Here is a 22923-nt window from a genome sequence, read left to right as displayed (position 1 = left end):
ATACAGAGTAGCTGGACCGAAGGTGCAACCATATCGGAGAGGTATCTGTTGAGAGCCAGACTAAGGAATGATTCCTGAAAGAGGGCAGCAGCTCTTTCAGTAGTTGTTAGGGGCGTGAGTCACAATGACTTAAACGGCCGTATCAACATCACTCAGTCCTCTGAGTACTGCGCAGCTGAAAGCAATGGAAAACTACAGCTGCTTTTTTTTCCAAGAAAATGTGGCTCTCTGCATTTTCACATAGCAATAATGGAGGCGCCTTCCTTGGTAAAATATTCCGGAGGTAAAATAGTCCCCCGTTCGGATCTCCGGGTGGGGACTACTAAGGAAGGGGTCACCAGAAAATTAAAAAATAACATTCTACGAGTCGGAGCGTGGAATGTTAGAAGCTTAAAAAAGGTAGGTAGGCTAGAAAATTTAAAAAGGGAAATGGGTAGGACAAATGTGGATATAGTAGGAATTAGTGAGGTTCGGTGGGAAGAGGAAGGCGACTTTTGGTCAGGTGATTTTAGAGTAATTAACTCAGCGTCAAATAATGGGCAGGCAGGAGTAGGTTTCGTGATGAACAAGAAGATAGGGAGGAGAGTGGAGTATTTCAAAACGCATAGCGATAGAATCATTGTAATAAGGATAAAATCAAAACCTAAACCGACAACGATTGTTAACGTTTATATGCCTACAAGCGCCCATGATGATGATGAGGTAGAGTGTGTATACGAAGAGATTGATGAAGCAATTAAACACGTAAAAGGAGATGAAAATTTAATAATAGTTGGAGATTGGAATGCAAGCATTGGAAAAGGCAAGGAAGGAAATATAGTGGGTGAATACGGGCTGGGCAGAAGAAATGAAAGAGGGGACCGACTTATAGAGTTTTGCACGAAGTATAATTTAGTAATTGCCAACACCCAATTTAAAAATCATAATAGAAGAATATACACTTGGAAAAAGCCAGGCGATACTGCAAGGTATCAGATAGATTATATCATGGTTAAGCAAAGATTTAGAAATCAACTCGTTGACTGCAAAACTTACCCTGGAGCAGACATTGATAGCGACCATAATTTGGTGATAATGAAATGTAGATTGGGGTTTAAAAACCTGAAGAAAAGTTGTCAGATGAATCGGTGGAATTTAGAGAAGCTTGAGGAAGAGGAGGTAAAGAAGATTTTTGAGGAGGACATCGCAAGAGGTCTGAGTAAAAAAGATAAGGTAGAAAATGTAGAAGAAGAATGGGAGAATGTTAAAAAGGAAATTCTTAAATCAGCAGAAGCAAACTTAGGCGGAATAAAGAGAACTGGTAGAAAACCTTGGGTTTCAGACGATATATTGCAGCTGATGGATGAACGTAGAAAATATAAGAATGCTAATGATGAAGAAAGTAAAAGGAACTATCGGCAATTAAGAAATGCTATAAATAGGAAGTGCAAACTGGCGAAAGAAGAGTGGATTAAAGAAAAGTGTTCAGAAGTGGAAAGAGAAATGAACATTGGTAAAATAGACGGAGCATACAGGAAAGTTAAGGAAAATTTTGGGGTACATAAATTAAAATCTAATAATGTGTTAAACAAAGATGGTACACCAATATATAATACGAAAGGTAAAGTCGATAGATGGGTGGAATATATTGAAGAGTTATACGGAGAAAATGAATTAGAAAATGGTTTTATAGAGGAAGAAGAGGAAGTTGAGGAGGATGAAATGGGAGAAACAATACTGAGATCTGAATTTAAGAGAGCATTAAAAGATTTAAATGGCAGAAAGGCTCCTGGAATAGACGGAATACCTGTAGAATTACTGCGCAGTGCAGGTGAGGAAGCGATTGATAGATTATACAAACTGGTGTGTAATATTTATGAAAAAGGGGAATTTCCGTCAGACTTCAAAAAAAGTGTTATAGTTATGATACCAAAGAAAGCAGGGGTAGATAAATGTGAAGAATATAGAACAATTAGTTTAACTAGTCATGCATCAAAAATCTTAACTAGAATGTTATACAGAAGAATTGAGAGGAGAGTAGAAGAAGTGTTAGGAGAAGACCAATTTGGTTTCAGGAAAAGTATAGGGACAAGGGAAGCAATTTTAGGCCTCAGATTAATAGTAGAAGGAAGATTAAAGAAAAACAAACCAACATACTTGGCGTTTATAGACCTAGAAAAGGCTTTCGATAACGTAGATTGGAATAAAATGTTCAGCATTTTAAAAAAATTAGGGTTCAAATACAGAGATAGAAGAACAATTGCTAACATGTACAGGAACCAAACAGCAACAATAACAATTGAAGAACATAAGAAAGAAGCCCTAATAAGAAAGGGAGTCTGACAAGGATGTTCCCTATCTCCGTTACTTTTTAATCTTTACATGGAACTAGCAGTTAATGATGTTAAAGAACAATTTAGATTCGGAGTAACAGTACAAGGTGAAAAGATAAAGATGCTACGATTTGCTGATGATATAGTAATTCTAGCCGAGAGTAAAAAGGATTTAGAAGAAACAATGAACGGCATAGATGAAGTCCTACGCAAGAACTATCGCATGAAAATAAACAAGAACAAAACAAAAGTAATGAAATGTAGTAGAAATAACAAAGATGGACCACTGAATGTGAAAATAGGAGGAGAAAAGATTATGGAGGTAGAAGAATTTTGTTATTTGGGAAGTAAAATTACTAAAGATGGACGAAGCAGGAGCGATATAAAATGCCGAATAGCACAAGCTAAACGAGCCTTCAGTAAGAAATATAATTTGTTTACATCAAAAATTAATTTAAATCTCAGGAAAAGATTTTTGAAAGTGTATGTTTGGAGTGTCGCTTTATATGGAAGTGAAACTTGGACAATCGGAGTATCTGAGAAGAAAAGATTAGAAGCTTTTGAAATGTGGTGCTATAGGAGAATGTTAAAAATCAGATGGGTGGATAAAGTGACAAATGAAGAGGTATTGCGACAAATAGATGAAGAAAGAAGCATTTGGAAAAATATAGTTAAAAGAAGAGACAGATTTATAGGCCACATACTAAGGCATCCTGGAATAGTCGCTTTAATATTGGAAGGACAGGTAGAAGGGAAAAACTGTGTAGGCAGGCCACGTTTGGAGTATGTAAAACAAATTGTTAGGGATGTAGGATGTAGAGGGTATACTGAAATGAAACGACTAGCACTAGATAGGGAATCTTGGAGAGCTGCATCAAACCAGTCAAATGACTGAAGACAAAAAAAAAAAAAAATCATGACAGTTGAAAGATATAATAACTTAATGAAACAATATTTTGTTAATAATAAATTTAAGGAAATTAATGACTAACAAATTTCTAGAAGTAACAAAAAGTTTAATAAAAATATTCAGACCAATTTTTAAATCTTAATTTAAAATACCATTCTATATTATATCCTTTTGAACCGACTGCCCCTAAGTTAACTGGCTAGAAGACGCATAACATGGACGTACCTCCCTGCCCTTAGAGACATCCTTAGACAGATATCGTGAATGCAAGAAGGAACTTGTTAGATGCATCCGAGAAGCTAAGAAGAGGTCTTAGAAGAAACTAATTTCTGAAGTAGAAGTGGATCCATGGGGAAGGCCTTACAACATAGTGGTAAGGAGGGCCTTAAGGCCTAGAATCACTTACTCAGGATGTCCATGAGATTTGCAACATAACAGATGGGCTCTTTTCTGAAGGAGAGATTATAATTGATGACAGGAGTGAACAGAGAGCCCTCTTCCTTTCACTTTAACTGAACTTTTGGAGGCAGCAACATGATTGCCTCCGGCTAAGGTGCTGGGTCCGGACTGGCTGCTAAATTTGGTAGTCAAGGTGGTAGTTTGGGCTAGACTGGAAGTTTTACTTGAAGTTTACAACAGGTTCCTCATGGAAGGGTATTCCACAAGATATGGAAGCGCCAATAGCTGGTGTTTGTTGTGAAACCTGGGAGAGATCTGGTGCTCCCTTCTTCTTACCAGCTGCTGGCGATGAAAAATGTGCTGCGCAAGATACAGAAGCGAATGCTCCAGAACAGAATATCTCAGGCAGTCGAGGAGGGATGGATTCTCTGCTAGTCAGTACGGCTTTCGCAGGGGAAAAGCTGTAAGAGGGAAACAGCGAGGAATTTCTGCCCTTGTCACTCTAGAAGTGAGAAGTGAAGTTAAATGCATTTCTCACGTTGCCATAATGCAGGCCTTGGAGGAACATGGTGCCTTTGTATTTGCGACGAATAGTTTGTTCCTATTTATCGGGGCACAGGCTTGAGTGCCTGGTATCAGGAGAAACAGTTCTGTGGAACCTTCATAGAGGAGTGCCTCAGGAGCCGGTACTTGGACCAACTCTCTGGAATCTGAATTACAGTGGCGATTTTCAAGTGCCTTATAAGCGACATCGGGAGTTAGTGTAGGAGGACCCATGGCTTACTGGAATACAGTTTAACACATTTCCTGGCAGGTCATGGTGGTTTCAGGGTGTATCTGTATAAATATGGCCTGGACCACATGGATTGGTGCCCTGACTGCGATGAGGAAGAGACTCCTGACCATGTGCATTTCTCTTGCCTGTACTTTGATGAAGAACACAGGGAGACATTAAATACATTAGGCTTGGAAGATATGTTCTGTCCAGAAGGCACACAAAGCATAATGCTAAAAGGAGTAAAGAGCTACACAGAAGGTAATGGATAAGCTACATATTTATGAAGAGTCCCGCCAGGAAATGAAATGTTGGAGGGTGCCGGGGCAGACAGGTCTGCGGCTGAGCGCTTAGGGCGCGCCCCAAGCATGTGGGGGTCACCTCTGCGCAATGAGGCAATGGGCACTCCACATTTAAAAATAATCTAGTCCATAAAAATTGGCTTGCAGTATGTAAAAGAAGTGTACTAGTATAGTAACAGGATTCTAGTCACTTCTAATATATGGACAGCTTATAATAAGATACTTGTTGGTGTATGGCAGTAGGAATGTACTGCTGCTGGGACACCATCTCGCACTGCTTTCTGGGAGAAATAAAAAATTCCCTTTTCACATAAAATTTGTTTTAACTTTGTGTTTTAAAATCCTTGTCCTTGTTTTTGGGTATCCGTAGGGAAATGACAACAGAATAAGTTGATAAAAAGCTAATTCACAAAAAAAGTTAAACAGCTAACATGAAAAAGATAAGTTTTGCTTCTTATCAATATAAACATTAAAATGAAATTGCATTTTTCATAACACTATCTTACAGCCAGGCACCTGTGGCTGTAGTTTGTTGAATACAGAATCAAATGTTCTGATACTGGAAAATTTATGAGCCACCCCTGATTAACAGATTAAATGTAGCAGCATTTCTAAATATATGATGAAGACAAGAAATTACAATGCTGGTAGTATTGGCAATGCTGCAGATCAAACTTCTGGAAATCTTTTGTACAAAAGTATACATAAGGTAAGTAAAATTAAACAAAGTATTTCCTGAATGCATGAAAAAAAACTTTAATTTAAATGAAGCTCAAAAAAATTTGTTTCAATATTTATCTCCATGAAAAACTTTGGAAGTAGATTCCTCTTAACAAAGTAGAAATAAAAAGCACCTACAATCATATATCCAGAAATGCTTAGTTTTCAGTATGTCAGTAATTTATGTTTTTGTAATTTAGATTCATAGAAGATGGGCTGAGATCTTTTAATAGAATTTGGGATACATGTTTAAATTGACATTCTCAGTGAAAAAAATGAATTTTTTGTTAGCAAAACCAAAATGATGCCCAGTTTAATCTAAATGATTAATATTTCTGTAACTTATGCTTTTTGAGTTTTATTTTATTACAAGAAAATCTTGAGTATTTTATAAAAAGATGACACCTCTTTCGTTTAACTACATTTAAAAAACAACTGAATTATGGCAGAAATAATTGGAATGAGTCAGTTTGAATTAGGAGCCAGTTTTCATTTAACCAGTATGCTTAAGAAATATAATAACATTACAAAAGTGAGTTACAAATACTGAATGCTAGCAAAGAAAAAATTATATTTTATTATTTAAAGACAAAATTTCTAAATACCAGTAGAGATACTAAACTTAATTACAGTGTTTATAAACGTCTGATTTCTTTGAAAACTAACAATTGACAATGAACATGATTTTACAACAGATTATAATAAATTTACAATAGAAGTATTTACCACTGAAGGTAATATGTCAGTTCATAAAACGTAGCAGTCTTTCAAACATTCTTCGTCAATTTTGAATGATTTCACAGACAAAAAATATACTCTCATATAGTTTTTTCATTAGTAACAGCTCATTGGTAACACACCAATATTCTCATTTGAGCCCGTAAATAAAAATGTAAGGAATTAAGATTAGAGAAACAAGCTGGCCATGATTCCAGCATATCTATCCTTCACTGTAAGTATTGTTCAACATTCACTTACGTGTAAGTTAAGTCTACAGGAGCTGTACTGGACATGAATAACTGCTATCTAATATGCAGAGCTACAATACTCAGAGGTACCTCTGCATATTATACATGATACTTTGTTGTTAAAGGAAATCAATATATACATAATTATTAAGTTAAGGTAGAATATGAAAACTTATGAGACAATCACCTACAACTCCAGTCCACAAATTAAATTTCAGCTTTCTATTTTGTAGAGTTCTGCGAGGATTTTTATCTGTGAACTGATGATGGTTGTGGAAATTACTTAATATTATTATTTCTCTGATATCAGTGTACTTATACGATGTTTCAAATTCAAGACTGAAATTCCAACTCCAGTTTATAAAAGAAACCAATAGCAGCACAATTTGTAATGGTAAGTCATTAAGTGTAGACCTTGCACATGCTGCAAATGGTAAGAGTAGAGCAACTGTCTATGGAATTCTCTTTAAATGATCATACTTGAAAATTGTAACAATGATGCTAACTGCCTTAAACGTACACTAGTATCTTGACTGACTCATTCTAAGATATTTTCCTCTATTTGTGTTTAGACTGCTAACTGTCTTCCTTTGTCATCAGCAAATCATTTTAATGTTTCAGTTCATCTGAACTGAAGAAATAGTGCAGCAAAGGTTTTATATTTGACTGCTATCTGGAAATGAATCCTGAGAGTGATGCAGTTTCACAGCTCTGCCATACATAAAAATCATGCTGTCTGCTCAGAAATTGAATAATTTGATATAACAACTTCAGCTGGTAAAGTGATTAGTCTTTGAGAAAAACATAACTAAATATTTACAAATAATATTACTATTAAGAAGTAAAATTAAAATATTATGGTTTTGATCACAACCAATAAAAAATCCCTTTCAGCATGCCGGAGGCGGAGGTAGATTTCACCGGCGTTAATTAGGGGGATAAAAAAAATTTCTACCTTAAAGTTAAGAAAAACTTCAAATTTACTCAATATGATAATGGTTACATGTGAAAAGTTTCACATGTTTAACATATGACAAGCCCCATCTTACAATTCCAGCAACATTTTGGTCATCCCTTGCCGTAACAGGTGGTCATATAAAAAATTGTTTCAGACAAAAGTTTTAGGTTCTTATTTATCCAAAGAATAACAGGAACTTTAAACGAATTTGATATTTTACTTAATAAGAAAATTATAGCAATATTTTGATTTTTTTTAAAAAGTCCCCCCATTATCACATGGTCTGATTTTGGCTAACAAACTTGACCAAGATTTTGGGATGAATTATTTTTAAAGAATAATTTGAATCATAGTACCCATTACAATAGGAAGTTTTCTTATGAAATCTGCCTAAAAACACAGGTCTAAAAAAAAAATAATTTGAAACTGAGATAAAAGTAGATGAAATAGAATGTATTTTTTATGCTGAATCTTAAAATGAAATCAGTTTTTCTTCATCACCCTCAGATTTTTAGTTATGATCCTTTAAAATATTCAGAACTTACCTAAATAAAACTTAGTTTTATGTATAGAGGTGGTAAACTAATAAGATCTGCTTCAATAAGGGGAATATTGACAACATTTTCCTTTCCTGGGTAAACTGATCTCTTTTTAGCCAATCTTTAACTGTGTAGTGGTTATCTGTATCCCGACTATCCCACGAACACAAGAAACACATATATTTTGTAAAGCCACTCTGGGGACCAAGAAACCTACCACTTTCAGGTCAGCAATGGCTCACCATGAGTGTTCATCATACTTAATAGCTTTTAAAATTATTGACATACTTATTTTATTTTATTTTTGACATGTTTCTTTCATTCCTACAGCACATGCTACCAATATATAAAAAAACTTATTCAAATTATGTAACAACACTACCTTTAAGCTTTTTTCTGAAGAGTCTATAAATAAATGCCAATCATGAATACTATATTCAATTTCCAGTTCAGACATTAGCCCCCTAACATCAAAGCAGGAACAAATTAAACCATCTCTTTTAAAGTATTTTAGAAAATTTTTGCTTCAATTACTATAAACTTAAATTTTAGTATCCTTGTTTAATAAATTCAAGGTGACAATTTTGTACAGTAGAATTTGTATACTCTCTTTCATTTTTGGCTTTTTGTGAATATTAATTGGCTATTTTTATGAATTGATAATATTTATTTGATACTATTCATACACAATAATATTACGTGAAAGTGATTTAGGGAAGGAGCTGCTGTTCTTTTTAATTTATCAGTATAACAGAAAACATGATTTATTTGAACACAATAAATTATTTGAACCACGATTATAATCGAATTGCGTCTGCATTAGGTAGACCGTCGATACAAGCATCACTTATAAGATGTGTTTTAATTTTTGCCTATAAAATATTAATAATCATACTGATTGTCCAGAATTGCTTTCAAAATTTGATGTTTTTGTTCCTGGTCAGAAATTTAGAAACAATAACTATTACTTTCATGTAGATGTTAATAACGACTTTCGATCAATTATTCTTCGATTGTCATTAAATTGTAATAATAGCATTAACAGGTTTGATTTGTATAATTTTAGTTTGTATCAAATTAAATTCAAATTTACATGTTTATAAAAATATGAATGAAATAATTGTATGTTACAGTGTAATGTTGACCATTTATTTTATAACTTTATTTTGTATCATGGGATTTATCCCGTTTGTTTTAATAAATAAATAAATTCCATTCTTTAAGATGTGAACCATGAAGTACTGGTCTCATAGCGGAACAAACATTAGGTTATGCAATACTGCTTTTATTGTTTGAATTGAAACCAGCAAAAATAGCAGTCATCATAACAGTTAGTAGGCTCTTGCCAAATCATAGGTACGCCAAAAGGCAAATGCTCTTTTTTCCCTTTTAACCACTGGGTTAGTTTAACATAGAACTTGATGCAAGCTACACGTGGACCCCTGATCTATCTTGGCCTCCCAAGGGACAGTCATAATAATGTTTGTAAGTAGTTTTCAGCAGATTCGATACTGGTTTTCATTGACTTTCCTGCAAACATGACAAAAAATATTTGGAAATTTTTACAAGCCCAATTTTTATTCATTGTAAAATTCAAAATCTTTTAATGAATGAAAGTAACCTGAAATATTACAGAAATACTTACTTAATGATAAAAATAATTAACTTTTAATTTATAAATACTTAATTACTTAAATACTTCATAAAATTGTTTCACCATGGAGTGCAATAAAACACACACATACATCGCTTAACAGATCTTGATGTTCAATAAAAATGCCAAAAGTTGTTCTGTTATAAAAATCTTTCATTAAATTTATGGCATCACTTATGAAACATTCTTTATAATATGTGTATGATAAAAACATTACCACAACTAAATAACACAGCAAGTCATACCAAGAGCTGAACTTATACTGAAGAAAATTTTATCACCTTGACTCCTGACATGTCTATACATGTCTGGCTTGACATGAAATGACATCATTCGACTGTTATGTATCAAATATAGGTCTACAGTATGCATGAAAATATAAATCAGATGTGAATAAGCAAACATACAGACATATTAACTTATTTGTATAATTTGTTCCACGAGTGGAATAAAAAATAAATTTAAGTAGTTGTAACTTAAGAACATTATGTGATGGGTTGTTTTGAAATACATATTCAGATTCAGCATATAAAATACTATATAGAACACCTACTCCCTTTTCAGTTCCAAATTTTATGCTGACCAGTGAAATTATTTATCATCAACATTGTCATCATTTTTATAATTATTCGGTAAATTATTTTTAATTTAGAACTTAGTGAGGCTAACTTTAGATAACAGTACTTATATTTTTAAAATTTGCACACACATCTCAGGAATGATTGGCCGAGTCTGTACAAGACCAACCTCATTTACATTACATCAACCTCATCTCATTTGGTTATGGGGAGGGGTTGGTTATTGTTCACTAGCTAAACAAACAGCAACATATACATTAGGGAGAAAAAAATTTGCTGTTGCAAACTTTCTTTTTTGTATTACTTGTTTTTTAATGGAGTATATGAAAACTGGCTCAGAAATCAGACTGACTCTGAAATCAGACTGACGCTTATTTTTAATTGCATTTAAACAAAGGAGATGTTCGTTTTTTTTCATAAAATATTCAATATTTTTTTAAATAAAAAAAATGCATTCTTTTTCATTAAGAATGTCGGTTTAAACATTCAAACCAAATTTAATTACAATATCTCAATCCATATATTACTTTACGAGAGGTTGTCTCTAAAGTAAAGACCATTTCATTGTAAAAAAATTTATTCTGAAAACTTTATAAAATTTTTTATTTCTCTTAAACTACATACCTTGTACTACTTCTCTATATAATCACCAAATCAATTAAGACATTTACTGTAGCAATACACCAGTTTCAATATACCCTTGTCATATTCTTCTGCTGCCAGTCCATTTAGCCATTGATTAACAGAATTATTAAGTTCATCTCACCTGCGAATTGCTTTCCATTCAAAACTTCTTTCATTTCCCAAACAAATGGTAATCAGATGGAACTAAGTTTGAACTATATGGTGGGAGATTGTAAATTTCCTGTCCAAATGTTCTAAGTAAATCACATATAAGACCTGCAACATGTGGATGTACATTATCGTGCAGCAGGAGGATACCGTCGGTCAGCCACTTACGTCGCTGATTTTGACTGGTGCACCATAACTTACATAGAGTTTTGCAGGAGGCTTCTGCATTTATAGCCATTCCACACGACATGAAATCAATCAGCAGTATACCAAACCAATCCCAAAAGACTGTGGCCATCAGTTTGCATCCAAAAGGCTGTGACTTGATCTTTGCTGGTATTATTGGTGATTGAAAATGACGCCATTCACTTGACTGCCATTTTCTCTGAGGTGTGTTATATGAAATCCATGTTTCATTGCCAGTAACAAATTGAATTAAGAAACTCATCACCTTTTTCTGTATAGTGCATAAAAAATTCCAAAGCAGATCCTATACAGATTTTTCTGTGAATTTCTAAGACATCTGGCACCCGACGTGCACGAACCTTTCTGAAGCCTAAATGGTCATGAACAATGCGACCAATAACAGCTCCTGAAACATCAGGAAAAAAGAAGGGCCAGGTCGGAAATCGTTGAGAGATGATCTTTTCTGATTTCATCACCAATGCATTTCAATAAGTCCTCGGTGATTATCGAGGGCCTCCCCAAATGTTCTTTACCATGCACATTAATTTTGTTATTTTTAAACCTTTAACACCATTTTTGTATATTTCTTTCATTCATTACATGATCACTGTACACAGCAACTAACTTCCTATTAATTCAGCCGGCTTAACGTTTTTATGGCTTAAAACCATAGGACTCCACGTATTTCACAGTCAATGGCAACATCGATTTTCCCCTACTTATTTTATAACGTAATAACTCACACGTAATCAAAGATACTACAATGTGACAACTTACAGACAGCAATGTAGTGTGTACATTACTAGGGAGGCAATGAATGACACAGGTTCGCCCACCTTAAGGAGAGAAATTTTCCAGCAGTCTTTACTTTAGAGAATCCTTCTTTACTCCAAAAACATAAAATGACTGACAAGATTGAAAACTAAGCATTTCTGGATATATATCATTATAGGAGCTTTCTATCTTAATTTTTATATGAGAATCTACTAAAGTTACTCAATATTTCAGGGATAACTGTCTATTAAATAATTTATGTATCAACTTTTCATTGCAACCATTACTTATACCTATAATTTCTACTTGATTAACTTTATTTGTTACAGTACTTTGAAAAGTAAAATATATGTGCCCAATTTCTCATCATATTGAAAAAAAACTTATAATTCCTAGGCTGGTTTGTCTCTACATATTAAATAATTACTGATGGTGAAAAGTATTTTTTTAAGTATGTTAATATTTAATTATTCATTATTATTTTGTAATTAAAACACCTAAAAATTAATATCCTTGGTTTCTTCTAACCAGTATGTGAAATAAAATTGTTTTTGAAAAAAATTTCTTTTTTAAAATACCTACTAAATTTTATTTGGTAAATACTGTCTATAACATGTACTATTTGTATTTCAAAATCCTGTAAATAAAGTTGATTTGTTTAATATATATTATGTCATATTACATACAAAATCTTTCATTTACACATAACATAGTGAACAATACATATAAAATATTACACTCAAAAAAATTTACTTGCCTCTCTATACAATTCTACTTCTTCTGGGGTCATACGAGCGATCTCAGGTACTTCCAAATAAAATGCTTTACGGAAAGGCATGTAGTCAACTCCAGCATGATCAACTTTTGCTAGTTCTTTTTTTTGTTTGTTGGCTAAAGTGGCAGCAGTTGTTGATAAATCTTCTTCTTCTTCCTCAGATGAATACTTAAAAAAATTTTATCATAGTGAATAATGTAAAACAGCAGAGGTGAAATTTGTTATTAACTCAAATCAACAAACAAGCGTATTTGAATTAATATATAATAATAGTGTATATCTATCTTTTATATTAACATCTTTTCTTATCCTTACACCCTTGGGAACTGGATTAGCTATTAGTTTTATTCTGCTTGAAAGATTGGAAGGCATTAGATATTGAAATGGAACTTGTTTATAGAGCTTTATGAAGTAGCAACTACCTGTGGACTTGCTCAAGGGATGCATTACATAATAAAGGCAGCAAAGAGAGCTGAAGTATTGGTAGAGTATAACATTTCAGCTAACAGCAACCAATATCTTGGTAAAGTAAAGCCATTCTTCTTCCTCATTACATAAGTTAATTTGATCTGTTAGAATCTTGGGTATTTTTTACTAGATAAGAAAATGTGTTGTTTAAAGAAAGTAATTACCTAAAATAGCTACTGTGAAATCACAAATAAAAATTTAAAGGTTCATTTAAATAGAGTAAAGTAATTTGGTTACAAAAACTTTAGCATAACGAGTGAAAAAATTTGTTTAATGCTTAGTTATTATTTATTGAATATCATACTACTTAATTTTACTACACAATTACCATAAAAATTTAAGTACTTCTCATAATTTGACACTTGATTTTCAGTTATGAGGTTACAGATATCAAATGAAGTAAAAAAAATTGCATCACATTTTCCTGCCAATTTTTTTGTTAAAAAGTGAGATGCACTTTTCCATTCCTTTCTATTCTATGCCAAATTTATTCTTATTAACTAAATCAACAATATAAATTGTCTTACTTGTTCCATACATACTAACTAATGTTTGTACTTTTTTTTGTAGTCTTTATCCTTCATAGCTAGAACAAAATTCAATTCTACAGCCTTAATAAATGATCTAGCAATACTATCATTTTTTTACAATATTCTATCACATACTTTTGTTTTCATTTTCATCTTGAAACTTTCTTATTTTATACTTCCCCCATTTCTGATTTTCAACATAATACGGCATAATTCTAAAATTTCTGCTTTTGTTATGTGATTTTTCTATTATCCATATTTCATTTAAATAGTGGTATACTCTATATAATTTCTAATTCTGTTGCGTATTAACAAATTTTAGCCAATTATTGGTTCGTCACTACTGACTGCTTTGAGGTTTTGTTGGAATTAATGTCTTGTCCTCTGAATCATTTGAACTAACAAATTAAAAAAAAAAAAAAAAAAAAAAAAAATGCATTTACATTACTCAAATTCTTATCTTCTGGGTAGCTTATTTAGGACAAGATTAATTTAGCAATTAAGACTAGTGACTAATGAATGACCATAGCAATAACTACCTTCCAAATAATTAAAAGAGTAATGTGATGAATACGAAGGTTACACAACATACTGATGATAAAACACTTGATGAATCATGCTTATATACCAGAAATATTAAATGGAAGATTATATCTCAAGTAAACTAGTAGGTAAATAAGAATAATATTCAACTTAAACTGTAACGTGATATGCCGACTGCTATAGTTTCACCAAGCCAAGTCAGGAGGAAAGTTGTTGTTAAGGTTCAGCCAATACAGGTAAAATTTATGTTATATTTGTTTTAACTGATTATAGTTGGATCTAATACATTTGGAATGATTTTTTTGATTTAGCATAACATAAATAAATCAATTTATGCCATAGTTTTTAGGTGTATTTTCTGGCATGACTTTCCTTTTAACTTTTTGGGATTTAGAAAGGTTAAAGAAACTTTTTACCAAACCACACGTTTGTTAACCTACACCCATATTAATTAAATGGATTTAAATTTTTGTTAAACTAGTACATGTAATCTGAAACAGCATGTTTATGGACTTTTAACTATAAAAATAATGAATGTTTTATTTTCTGGTATAAAGGAATTGAATATTGGTTACACAATTTTTTTTTAAATTTACTATTATTAGAGTAAAAAAAAAGTAGGACCTTTTTAGCAACTTTTTATATACATACAAAAAAGAAATTAGATACATCAATAATACATTAAAAAAGGCCAAAAAATGTAAGCGTCAATAAATTTAAGGTATCTCAATAGTCAATTTTATTGGCAGGGAGCAAATATTTTAGAAAGATTTGCCTGTCATGATAATCTCAAGCCATAATTTCTCTCTATCTCTCTCTTTAACTCATGTATAGTCTAAGATCAAGAACAATTCATCTACAGTATATGACAAACTGGAGAAACTTCTCAAGCGAAATGTTAACAAACTATTCACTGTAGAGAAAAAAGATTTTTCACTTCATAATGAAATTGAGAAGTAAATTATCTAGCAACAAATATTTTTAAAAAATCATAACTCTCACATTTCCATGCATTTTTTAAAAAAATAAATCTCAAACTGTCTTAACTGTTTCAATTTTTAAAATAGTTCAGCAATTACATATATAATTTATTTTTATTATAATACTATATTTAATTATACTTCAAAGAAAAAATGTTACCCCTTAGCTTTCATATGGAACCCGCTTCTCGTTAACATTTCCTGAAGGAAGTTTGTGCCTGTTCTCAGGTTGCTCTTAATTATTAAAAAAAAAAAAACTAATGTGTTAAATGTATTTGAGTTAAAACAGTTACTCAAAGCTTTGGGGTTGTTTGTTTTCTTTCATGGTTCTTAAATTGGTGCAGATCACTTATTATTATCCAATCCTTTTTGTTATCCTGATCCCTGTTAACCATGCAATATTCTGTGGCTTTTGGTTAAGACTTATCTATAACTTCTGTAGTTGTAACAACATGAGTAACCAGATTCTGGTTGCTGGGGGTATTTGTATGTCTCCTGGGTGAGAGAAACTCTGCTTATAGACCCATCTCAGAAGACATTTCATATTTGGTGTCTAATACTGCAACCAAGAGAAGAACTTCTCTTAATCCTTTTTAATACATGCACACTATTCTTATTTTAAATTATTTATGACTTGATAAGTCATACCGGATGGACCAACAATTAGGTACTATGATAACAAATAAAATGAAATCATAAATAATTTGTTTATATAAAATTGTTGAATCATTATGATTCAACAAATGACAACCATCATTATCTCTGCATGGCCCATGTCATTCAACAGCATTTTGAAACAGATCCTAAAGTTTTGGGGAAATTTGTCACCTGCAGCGTTTCATAAACCACTCAGGATCATAACCCTTATACTGTAGACTTGTAACTGTGACCATGAACACCAAGAATTGCAACCTTATATGGTTTAATGAAGTTATATGAAATCCTGCTCATCAGCAGGATTTGCTCAAATCATCATTTGAGCAAAACAAGGATGTTGACAGAAATCATGTCAAACTTCACAACTCAAAAGTTAAAAACTTATTTTTTGCAGTAATACTAGAGTAATATTGATGGTATAATATTACGCTCTAAATAAATTATTTAACAATGTATTTCTTTTCAACAGTATCTGTATTTTGGTCCACCTGGTCTAAAATGTATAATCTTGTTTCATATTATGTATCCTCTGACTTTGATCAATATACATTTTTAAATTTTATTTTACAAATGATAAATCATACTAGTATATTTAATAAATCTTTGGAATTAAAACAAATAATTAAATAGTCAATTTAAACTAGTTTATAATATGCTGCCAAGAAAGTATGTAATATATGAGTATATGTTTCTCAACAGCGTAAGAAAATGTAAATGATAAATAATAGGAAGATATTTCATACCTCAAGACCATCTTGATTCTGTTCAATAAGTTCTCCCTTTCTATTATCAGCTTTTTTCTTAGCAACACCAGTAACAATAACAATTCCTGATCCAGATCCAGGTGGTCCTTGCTGTCCTGACTGCTGCTGCTGTACCTGTTGCTGTTGTTGTTGCTGCTGCTGTTGTGATTGCTGCGGCTGTTGTTGTCCACCTGATTTATTTTCTCCACCTTTCTTACTGTCTAATTTATTAACTTTACGTACTTCTTCCTGGACCTCCTGCCAACAGATAATAAAAATTTCAGAATTATAATACTATAAAATAATATCTGATTACTTAATAATAATATAATTAATAATAATATTTGATTTATTAATAATATTTGATTAACAGTAATAAGTTTACATAACTTTAAACTAAAATAGAGATTTAATAATATTTTTCATTATATGAGAGGTATCTCTAAAGACTGTTTCATTGTAAAAAATTTATTCTGAAAACTTTATAAATATTTTTTATTTCTCTTAAACTACATACCTGATACTACTCTATATAATAGCCACATGAATTACGACATTTATCGTAGCGATACACCAGCTTCAATATACCCTTGTTGTATTCTTCTGCCACCAGTCTATTTAGCTACTGATTATCACCATTTTTAAGTACATCGAACCACTTACCGCTCAAAAATTCTTTCAATTTCCTAAACAAATGGTTATCAGAAGGAGCTAAGTCTGGTCTACACGATGAGTGATCATAAATTTCCCATCAAAATGTTCTCAGAAAATCACACGTCGGACCTGCAAAATGTGGATGTGCATTTTTGTGCAGCAGGACGACACCGTCAGTCAGCAGCCCACATCGCTGATTTTGAATGGCGTGCTGTAACTTGACCTTTGTTGGTCTGGTTGGCGATTGAGGATGACGCCATTCACTTGACTGCCGTTTTCTCTCTGGAGTTTTTTATGAATTCCATGTTTCATTGCCGGTAACAATTGAATTAAGGAACTCATCACCTTTATCTGTATAGCACATCAAAAATTCCAAAGCAGATCCCATTCAATTTTTTTGTGAAGTTCTGTTAAGATGTATGTAAAAATGGTTGAAGATCCCAACATGCACAAACCTTTCTGAAGCCTAAATAATCATGAAAAATGCAACCAATAACAGCTCTTGAAACATTAGGAAAAAGAAGGGCCAGGTCACAAATCATTTAATGTCGATCTTTTCTGATTTCATCATTGACATTTTTCAACAAATCCTCGGTGATTATCAAGGGCCTCCCCAAACGTTCTTCATCATGCACATTAAATTTCTTATTTCTAAACCTTTCACACCATTTTCAGACGTTTCTTTAATTCATTACATTATCACTATACAGCAATTGCCTAGAATTTCAGCATTTTCTTCAGAATTTCTTAACATTTTTATGGTTTAAAAAACGTATGACTCCATGTATATAACAGTCAGCGGCAACACTGATTTTCCTATTCATTTTTAACGTAATAAATCACACGTATCAGAGATACTACAACACAACAACTTACAAACAACAATACAGTGTGTACATTACTAGCATGGCCGTGAAGGGCATACGTTTGCCAACCTTATTGGAAGAAATTTCCCAGTGGTCTTTACTTTAAGAGATATCCTCGTAAATAAAGAAAATCCTCAACATTCTTATTTGTTCATCATTTGAAACAGAATGTAACAATTAACATTTATTATCTATTATTATTAAGGTATATACATACTGCAAAGAAAAATGTTCAAGAACCATTAACCAAACATAAAACCCTAAAACTAGATATGCATTTCAATTTTAAGTAAAACATTCGTCAGTAGATGAAGACAACTGTTTTTCTTTATTTAAAGTAAGATTAGATGAAACTAGAGTAAAGGAGTGTAACTCATAAATGTACAAGACCAGAGGAATCAACTGTGGTCTAATATTGTATGGAAACTGCTGAAAAAATAAATAAATTACAATTTTTTAAAATGCCATTAATTAAACCAGTTTAAGAAATACTTAAACAAAGCAGGAACAGAAATTCTATACTTAACAAAATTGAGAATTAATCAAAAAAAATGTAAAGTAATCTTGGAGGATTTTTTTTTTACAAGAAAAGGAGTCCCAAAACACAAGTAATGCTTGAGTAGCAAAAGAAGAATTCAGGAAAAAGCCAGTGAGAGACTAAAAAATACTGGCAGGAAAGGAAGGAACGGGGATGCTGAGAAAAGTGTTAAATATGGTCCATAGTTGGCTGAAACAGAAATAAAGAAAATAGATAATACATAGTGTGAAAACTTAATTAACAATGACAGGGAAAATTTATCATTGATTAACAATAGCGGATTAATAAGAGAGTAAGCATTTTATAATTTTAAATTTATAAGATATTTTTTGAGAAAGTTCTTTTTCATAAAAACATTTAGACTAATTTTGTTTACCACAGGAGAAATTTTTATGTTCCTGTTATGTATTTTTCTTTAAATAAACTTTTATATTATTATAAACTATAAAATGGGCATGGAACAAGGAAAGGTGGCCAGTTTGAAAGCTGAGTTTAAACAGCAAGGATTACATATAAGTTAATCTATCACTTTTGACTTGTACAGTTCAAAATTATAATTTTTGAAATGAGTATTTTTATTATGCTTTTTAGACTATAAAAATACTTTTCTTGCAGTGTTTCATTGAATCAAAGTACTGGTTTTCTACTTTATTTATTTATCATTCATTATTCTTTTTAGTTAACGTTTTTTTAAATTGATTTATTTTGAATTTTCTTCTATATTTATTTTGTTTTATTCATTGCTCTAAATCTAGTGATAAGAGTTTAACAACTGAGATGCACATCTACTTTCAAATTTTTATATACTGTCAACATTTTATGAGCATTTACTCTTAATAATTTTATTTTATTTATTCTTATCGTACTTTCTATAAAATTTTGTGACATATTTAAAATACAATATTGCTTCTTGAGTGAAAAATAAAATTGTTTTGAAACATCACAGTAACGTTAAAAAGCTACTTCATTATATACAGTAATTATCTGATATTTTTTATGTGAATATTATAATAGATAAGACAAGTGTTGAAATATGAATGAGTGTTATTAATCTTACAGAAAAAAAACAAACCACAAATTCCATAAATTTCACTTTCATTTAAATATTTTCACAAGAAATAAATCAAAATTCCTTTAGACATTTTGTATCAGATTTTTATTGCATTAAGGTACTTTTAAGCAATATAAAGTAATGCTTGAAAATATTAGTGAGAAATTAAAATTTTACACTTTTTTCTGAAATGTGTAATAGCTTAAAAAATTAAGACTTGTTTCATGAAATTTTGTAAATATAAAATATTATTTTTTAAATATGGAACCACTTTTTATTATTACAATCAAATAGGAAGAGAGGGAAACAATCATCAGTTTTGAGAAAAACTGATTATCTTGATATTGTAATACTGTGGTGCATACTGACTTGCAGCAAGTAGCCTTTGAGGAGTGATTCTTGCTAGACTGTGTTTTTTGCACTATCTAAAGCATTAATATATTCAATATTCAGTGAATTTGTAAAATAACAATAACCAATACAGAAAAGTATTCAATATCAGTATTTTATTTATTTAAATAAATGATCATGTAAATTACATGCATTCATATTAAGTAATTAATAATCTTTTTTACTAAAAAAATATTCTAATGAAAAAAAAACAAGAACAAAAACAATTTAGCTAAATATATCTACAAACATACAATGAAAGAGGAAGCTGAATTTAATGAAAATTGAAAATACCACCTGTTACTTGAAACAATAAACTATAAAACATTTTTTAGCAGCACGATACTTATTGCTACTGAATATACAAATAGGTATAACAATGTTGGGAAGGTCAAACCATTCATCTATAGCTGGTAATAAAAAATATGCCAGATTGATCATCAGAGTAAATGAATATAAAGCAAGGTCATCTTACATTTAGTACACTTAAGAAAAAAGAGTATATGTTTTTTGTTCAAATGCAAAAAAAAGTAATAACCAACTAATATTAAGAAAAAACAACAATCTCCTTAATACATTAATCAGAAAATATTTCTATTGAATAACCAAAAATCTTAATAAAATAAACAAAACAATACGAAAGAACCCTTAACTGAAGAGTGTAACTCACCTAAATTTTGTGTACAGTACAACAGAGTACACAGAGATAAAAACAGATTAATCAAATAATTTACAATTTAAAAATGTTAAAAAATTAAGGAAGACAAAGTCAGAGAAGGATAGATAGACACTGGAGAAAATTGACAAAAGGGTATATCATTTAAGTGGGGTTTTGATGAAGAAATATGGATGAACAGAAAAACAGTGAGTCTGTTAATTTAGAGCATAACCAATGGATGTGGGACAACCATAAATTTAAGGTTAAATGCTTGTCTTTAAATGTTAGCTTCTGAAAATTATGCAGTTAAGCAAATAATAAAAGACCAATAACAAACCATATTTAATACAATGTACACCACAAATAGAAAGATTCTCTATTAAACTACTGTATTAACAATTTATTTTCTACTTTGTCAAAGAAGAAGAGCAAATTACTGTAACTACAGTTAAGAAAAAGATAAACAATAAACTTTTTCTTTTAACCTCCGGGTCCACCATTAAGCATGCTTCAGAGGATGAGCTGAATTATTTGTAGCGTGTGTGAAAATGCCATGCCTGACCGGGATTTGAACCAGGACCTTCGGATGAAAGATTAACTTACGTGAACGTTACATAACATGATACAACGTAATCCATTATTGGAAAAAGGAAATAAAAGAAAATTCATAAGACAAATAAAAATGAAAGAAAAAAATATTGCACTTCTTCAGAAAGAATAATTTGTAATGATTGGAATAATTTGTTGTCACAAGAAAAAGGTTAAAGGTGAAAGAAATGATAGCAATGTAACAACAACTTATTCAATATTTATGAGGGTCACTCAATAATTAAATAAACATTTTTAGTGAAGGAAACACACTTAGTGCAGGCAATTGTAACCTTTGTAAGTGTTAATCAGCAACCTTGCAAAGAGTGTTAGTTGTTCAATTAGTATTTACATAAACATCTTAAGATCTTATTTACAAAATCTTAGTTACGAAGGCATGTCTGCTTGAAGAAAGTCCTTTTGAAGAACAGCATTCTGTGATCTGATTTTTAATTTCAGCAAGTGTACAACCATCAGAAATATTTTCTCAGATGAACAAACAATATAGCAGTAGTTGCATGAACTGTGTGAGAATTTACGTGTGGGTGGAAAAGTTTAAAGTGGGTGCAAAAGCATGACCAATGAGCACCGCTCCGAGCATCTGGTAACAGTGTTGACCTTGGTGTTAGATTCTCGTATTGATTCACTTAACCGAGAATAACGACAACTTATAATTGATGGAAAATATCAAGTAAGTGATGGCACATCTCAATTCCCCCTGAGGGAAGAAGACACGCCTCGTAGCGTGTCAGGTCGCTACACCACCCCCTCCGTTCCTTGCCAGCAAATGGCTTTAATGGAGGACATCTTCTTGCCCTCAAACTGATCACATTCCACAGTGTTCAGCCTGGCCACAGTGAGATGCCACCGATACAGATGCCCCAAGGGACATCTACATTGGTAATTCGACACGAGAGATAGTAAGGAGTTCCGAAGAAGACAGCTGACACCTAACACTACCACGTTGCCCTCAGGAACTAAGCAAAAGCCTACTCACGGAGAAGAAGACTCTGCACCTACCACAATCAGCCTAAACTATACTACGCCCCTAGTGCATAGACGCATCAAGCATGCCACGACAGCATATCTATCAGCAAATTCAGTCACCGCAAACGGATCGTAAGAATTTAAGCAATTGGAGCACAGCCAACACAATAAACCTAGTCCCAGAGGTCCTCAAGTTTGGTCCGTCAGGAGCTGAGTATAACCTTTCATCTCCCACTACAGCTCAAGTTTAGAAGGCCGCTCGGAAAACACCCAGGGCGATCGCAACCAGCATCACCCATCACCCTTAAGTGTGCACTCCAATTCGACAAATTGCCATGCTAAAGTTAGTAAATCGTGCACGGGGAGCAAACTCCCTGGGCACAACCTCCATTGAGACTAATCTAACCAAGGCCGGTGCCAAAGCGCCTACCTCTGGCCAGTTAAACTGCCTGGGCGGTGCCCTAACCACCCGAGAGTCCTACGGGACAAGGCCTCGCAAATGCCAACACAGGTACGAGAAGCCACAGGCTAGTCAGTAATTATACAGCAGCGTAAGCTGCTAGGATACCTAAACTCTGCCAGGCCAACACCATAAGAAAATGCCGCAACCCAGTCAAGACTGGAACTG

General features: G+C 32.3%; 1 protein-coding gene across 2 annotated transcripts in view; it reads right to left on the bottom strand.

The window, feature by feature from the left end:
* Prp5 (pre-mRNA processing factor 5) overlaps nucleotides 1-22923 on the bottom strand; it is a 122305-nt gene that overhangs the window by 53252 nt on the left and 46130 nt on the right. For both annotated transcript variants that reach the window (XM_075365141.1, XM_075365132.1), the window contains 2 exons: nucleotides 16564-16821; nucleotides 12625-12810 (listed from right to left, as the gene is read on the bottom strand). In XM_075365141.1, the coding sequence (XP_075221256.1) occupies nucleotides 12625-12810; nucleotides 16564-16821 (444 nt within the window). The remainder of the gene's footprint in view (nucleotides 1-12624; nucleotides 12811-16563; nucleotides 16822-22923) is intronic.

The sequence above is a fragment of the Lycorma delicatula genome, chromosome 1, assembly GCF_047948215.1.
Source record: "Lycorma delicatula isolate Av1 chromosome 1, ASM4794821v1, whole genome shotgun sequence".
NCBI lineage: Eukaryota > Metazoa > Arthropoda > Insecta > Hemiptera > Fulgoridae > Lycorma > Lycorma delicatula.
This window is presented reverse-complemented; position numbering and strand designations above follow the sequence as displayed.